The sequence below is a fragment of the Acanthochromis polyacanthus genome, chromosome 10, assembly GCF_021347895.1.
Source record: "Acanthochromis polyacanthus isolate Apoly-LR-REF ecotype Palm Island chromosome 10, KAUST_Apoly_ChrSc, whole genome shotgun sequence".
NCBI lineage: Eukaryota > Metazoa > Chordata > Actinopteri > Pomacentridae > Acanthochromis > Acanthochromis polyacanthus.
In genome coordinates, this window is record NC_067122.1 from 12,054,875 (window position 1) to 12,060,394 (window position 5,520).

Below are 5,520 nucleotides of genomic sequence, written 5' to 3' on the forward strand. Positions count from 1 at the left end.
TGTACTGGTAATAGAAACATGCTGCAATATTTATAACAAGTATGCATTTATTACATATAAAAAATTGTTTGTTACCAGTGAAATTGATGTACTTCTGTGTTAATAACAGACATATGCTTTAATATTTATGACAGCTTTAACCACAATTTTTGCTAAAATGCATATATTCAATGCTAAATACACTAACTGTTGTGCTGGTGATGGTAAAATGCTGTAATATTCATAATAAGTTACACAAACTATTTTTTTACAGACTTTTCATGTAAATTTTCAAATTTTAAAGTTTTTTTTTACAGTAAAATATGGAATGAAGCATTTTTAACCCTAAAATCAACAATATCAATACATTTATTTACTGTAAATGTAGAAAATGTTTTACTGTAATTTTACGGTAGCATTCTGGCAACCACAGCTGCCAGAATTTTACCATAAAAACATTTTTTACAGTGTGCCTTCCAATTAAAGCTGACATAGATTAGATTTTTTTTTTATTTAATTATTAGATGCTCTGTTTGCATATGGAGTTTTTTTTCCCCTTAAAATTCATTGATGCTGTTTCTCACTCTCAGATCTCTCATTGCTGCAGGGCGAAGTGGCACAAATTAACGTGTCTCACATTAGTGATGTGCCACTTACTCATCAACACTCTGAAGTCACTCAAACTTGCTCACGCCCTCAAAGGTGACTCAAAGGAAGTTGCAAAATAATACAGTGATTGGATTCCACATCAGTAAATCTGCACTTTGGATTGGAGCGGGTTTTTTTTTTTTTTTTTTTTTAGACTTGCTATTGCTGAACCGTTGGAGGAAGAAATAAAAAAGAAATGGCGCTCAACAGGTGGTGAGATTGTGCAACTTGGACTCAGTGACTACCCACAGATGCAGTTGCACTCGTGGACAAAGGAGGAGGAGAATGCCAGGGATGAATAACTGGTCTGTCTCTTTCATTGATTTCCCCTGAAAGCGAACAGTGAAGAGAGAACTCCTGGAGGCTCAGCTGAATGGCCCTCTTTTGATTTTTTTCAATCCAAATCCTGAGAAAGGCGCAAACTCTCTATGGGCAACAAATTTACCGAGCAGAACATCTCACACTGCTCCATTTGAATAAGTTGAGCTTTTTGGTAAATACTCCTCTAATCCAAGTCCCAGCAGGAGCGGAGCAGTTTGAGCCATAATTGCAACACGGTGTTGTTTTATTCTGCACATCTTGTCTTGTTTTGCTTCTTTTTTTTGGATACATTTCTAGCCACGAAGTTCCACACCTGCTCCAGTCCCCCTTTTTATTCCCTCTCCTCTCATGTCGCGCATACCAGCGGCGTTATCTCCGTCAAATACCACAGCATTTCATCAACGTGAGTCAGAAAAGGGGGAGTGGTCCTGCAGGCGTAATGTAGGCGTACACTTCCACACCAACAGCTGGCACTCAAAACCGGGAGAACGGTGTGGGTCTGATTCACCGCACGCAGGACGCGCTCCGGTGAAGTTGTGGCTCCGGTCGGAGGCAAGTTTTTACGCGCACGGAGAAGACATTTTTTTTTAAAAGGTGGATCGTATATCTGCTCAGCACTGAGAAGCAAGCTGCACGACATGAGATCTTTGTCGAGTGGACGATTATAGTGAGAAAGGTAAGAGATCCACGGCACTTGGTGGGGTTCGTGGTCGATGAGAAAGCGAGGTGTCGGACTGTACGTGCACAAAACGATGATTTCAATTTATGATTTACATTCCAGGGGTTTATTTGCAGTGTTTAAGCTCCTGCAGACAATTAGCATCTAAAATCAGATTTATTATTTGACACCGGCAGGCAAATATTTACAGCATGGCTTTATTTTATTAGATCTTTGTCCATTGTCAACCACTACAATTATCCACCAGATGAAACTCATTTTATCTACATTTTATCATCGAGCTAATCTGCCACAGTGCATTGTGCGCATGTTGTGTTGTTATAGTTAGATTAACTAAATTGTTGGAGTAAAGAGTAAGGCTGCACCCAGTAACTGATGCCATATATTCCTCCTGAACATGTTTATTATTTGTACTTCCATCAGGGTGGACTTGAAAGTTTAATCACTTCACTGGTCATAAATGATGCAAATGTGGCTTCCTTCAACTTGCAGACTTTGAGTTATGAAGCTGTGATGAATCCAGTCATGTTTTTGCCTCTCTGCCAAGTGTTCACCAGCTATCGTCTAATCACAGCTGTTTTCTTCCCTCGCAGTGACTGCTGCTGGCGGAGAGGAGCTGCTTTTTTGCTTTTCGGTCGGACCGTTGTCCTCAGGCAGCTGGTATTTCAATGTGGGATACAGTTTTGGTGCTTTCGCCAGGCTGAAATCCTCCAGGGTCAGGACCTCCCTCATGGCAGCCTTACTCCTCGGGCTGCTGCTTTTTGCAATGCAGTCCCCCCCCATCCCCTCCAGGCCGATGGCTGACGGGGGGCCACCTTCACCTCCCACCGCATCGCCCACTGACAACGGGACCACCAGCCACCCCAACGGGACCCTCCAGCAGCTTCCTCAGATCCTCATCATCGGCGTAAGGAAGGGGGGGACGCGGGCACTGATTGAGATGCTCAGCCTGCACAGCGCCGTGGCCGCCGCTCAGAACGAGGTGCACTTCTTTGACTGGGAGAGTCACTTTCAGAAGGGCTTGCCGTGGTATCTCAGCCAGATGCCGTACGCTTTCCCCGACCAGCTGACGGTGGAGAAGACGCCGGCCTACTTCACCTCCAGCAAAGTCCCTAAACGCATCCACCAGATGAACCCTGACATCAAGCTGCTGCTCATCCTCAGAGACCCCACGGAGCGGGTGCTCTCGGACTACACCCAGGTCTTTTACAACCGTCTCCAGAAGCACAAGCGCTACCAGCCCATCGAGTCTGTGCTGGTGAAGGATGGCGAGATCAACCTGGGATACAAGGCTCTCAATCGCAGCCTGTACTATGTTCACATGCAGAACTGGCTGCATTACTTCCCGCTGGAGAGCATTCACGTCGTGGACGGGGATGAGTTGATCAGGGACCCCTTCCCCGAGATGAAAAAGGTGGAAAGGTTCTTAAAGCTGGAACCCCAGATAAACGCTTCAAATTTTTACTTCAATAAAACTAAAGGATTCTACTGTTTGAGAGACCACGGGCGAGAGAGGTGTTTACACGACTCTAAAGGCAGAGCTCACCCTCACGTGGCTCCTGCCATCCTGCAGAAACTCTACCAGTTCTTTCACGAACCCAACAAGAAGTTCTTTGAGCTGGTGGGTCGAACATTCAACTGGAATTGAGCCTTCGAGTCGCGGTGTTTTGGTGTAGAGCTGCTTGGGGATGACCTCCATCAGCTGTCCTGTTTTCCTCACTAACAGTGTAGATGAAGAGACAAAGCTAATGTAAATTTAATCTATTTTTGTACTCGTATGTTTGTTACAGGAGGACGACCGAGCCAAATATCAGGGCAGACTGCAGTTCATGACACACATTTTACCGTCTTTCTGTGCTGTTAGAAATGCTCACTGCTGTTCGGCTCGTCTGATCAAAGCAGACGACTTATTATGACATTGATGATGACATTCAGAATTGAGACTGTGCCAGTTAATGTGTTACATAAAGATAAGTGCTGAGCGGTTTAATATTGTCATACCTACTCGTCTCACTTCATATAATATGGCATTATTAACGTCTAACTGCATTTAGAGCTCTGAAGGACCTTTACCTGCTGCTATGATTTTTCTCAGTCACTTTCAGGCAGACGCCATGCTGAATATGTATTTGGTTTTTTTTTGTTGTTACTCGAGTTTTTTCCTCATGTAAGAGTCCGTTATATAAACGCTGTGTGCACATCATATATTGCTGATCATTACAGTGTACTGTAAATATTTTGTTTTTTTAAGTGAAGAATTAATACCATAATAAAGATGTATTTTATTTTTAGCATGTCTGATGCTTTTTTTCCCTTCATGGTTTATTTATTTTTACGTATCTGTCTGCTATGTAGTTTTTCTTGTATCATAATGAGCAAAAAATGATGGTTCAAGTCAGGATTTCCACTAACTGGCATGTGTCTGTTTACCAGATCACACTGTTTTCTGAATGAATTGTCATGGACAGGACGTTTTGAACATTTTACTCATGCTGTCTGTCACATGCACACAAAGCAATGGCGCAACTGTATCATTTATGATCTCGACAGTGTTGAATTTCCTGTTTGGCCACCCTTTGTCTGCACAAGCAAATGTGCACCACACTAGGTAATAGTGCATCTAAAAGAAACAAAATGTCTGATATTTCTCATGCTCCAAACTGTGTATAGTTGTATCCCTTCTCAGGGCTGGCTTTATTTACACACTGAGAATAAATTTTACTATCATAAATTGGGATTAGTATAAGAGAGTGGGCAGATAGGTAAAGTCAGATTTGTGCACAATCTGAAGCATGAGAAATCAAAAGAGAAGTTGTTTATGCCCAAGGGTGCGATCTTCTTACTCAGTTTTAAAGAGAGGCAAGGCATTATTTATTCAAATCGTATTGCTACTTTGAAAACATCAGCAGCACAGTCTCAAAGACATTAAGCTGCAAAAACCCACAGTAGCTGTTTCATATTTGAATGTGGCCTAGATTTACTCAGGGGCTTACTGGGACTCTGCAGACAGGATGTTAACCTAACTGCCCCTTTAAACGCCGACCGCAGCAATATTTATTTCTCTCTTATTCTTTTTGCCCTCAGAGATGGTGAACAGTTTCGCCCTGATGTGCTTGCAGTTAGCTTGTGTTTGTAGTGATAGTGGTGAGTAAGGCTATCAACGGCTCTCGCACAGAACAGGTTTGGCTGCACTCGGAGGGTGAAAGGAGGAGAAAGAGTAAACAGTGTGTGGAGGTGCGAGGGAGAGGCCGGTCTCTGCTGTAGCGGCTTGCGTCATCTGTCATGTGCAGCAATAACACTAGGAGCAGCATGTTCTGCATTTCGAGTTGTTTTGAAGGCTTCAAGTCTCCAGATGGTCCTTTGGAGTAGCCACATCTGGAAGAACTTGCAGGGATGCAGCACTTGCTTCACTTGAAATCAACAATAAAGCAGCAGCAATGTCAGTGTCACCTTTCTCTGGGTCGAAGCAGGGCTGACGCAATTTTCAGATTAATCTGTTTTGCCCTCCACACCACACCCTGCAAAAATGCTCAGTTAAGAAGAGGTGAAAAACAGCATTCCTGCAAATAATGCAAACTTCCGACCACACACACTCAAGAACTTTGGTGAACCTTCCGCTGGTTTACAATTCCACTTCTCTATTAGGTAATCAGATAATCAGACAAATCAGATGATAAGCTCATAAAATGCACCACATTGACTTGTTTTTGGCGTGTAGCCTTTCATGGAAAGCACAATGAGCATCTATTAGTCATTGTTAGCAGAGACTTTTTGCCTCTCAGCTTGTCAGATGATTTAATTAAAATAATTGTTTCAGGCCTGAAAAGGGGGGAATTGTCTTATATTTCACCAAAAAACACAGATTCAGTCCAAAGTCTAAAAAATTAATCTCG

The 5,520-nt window shown here is 42.9% G+C and overlaps 1 protein-coding gene across 1 annotated transcript; it reads left to right on the forward strand.

Annotated features, from left to right (window-relative positions):
* The first annotated feature begins 1,263 nt into the window (after positions 1–1,263).
* hs3st1 (heparan sulfate (glucosamine) 3-O-sulfotransferase 1) lies at positions 1,264–3,918 on the forward strand. The gene is made up of 2 exons (XM_022199410.2): positions 1,264–1,624; positions 2,221–3,918. Exon 2 carries the CDS (start codon positions 2,358–2,360, stop codon positions 3,273–3,275), a length of 918 nt encoding a protein of 305 aa, XP_022055102.2. The 5' UTR covers positions 1,264–1,624; positions 2,221–2,357; the 3' UTR covers positions 3,276–3,918.
* Positions 3,919–5,520: the final 1,602 nt, after the last annotated feature.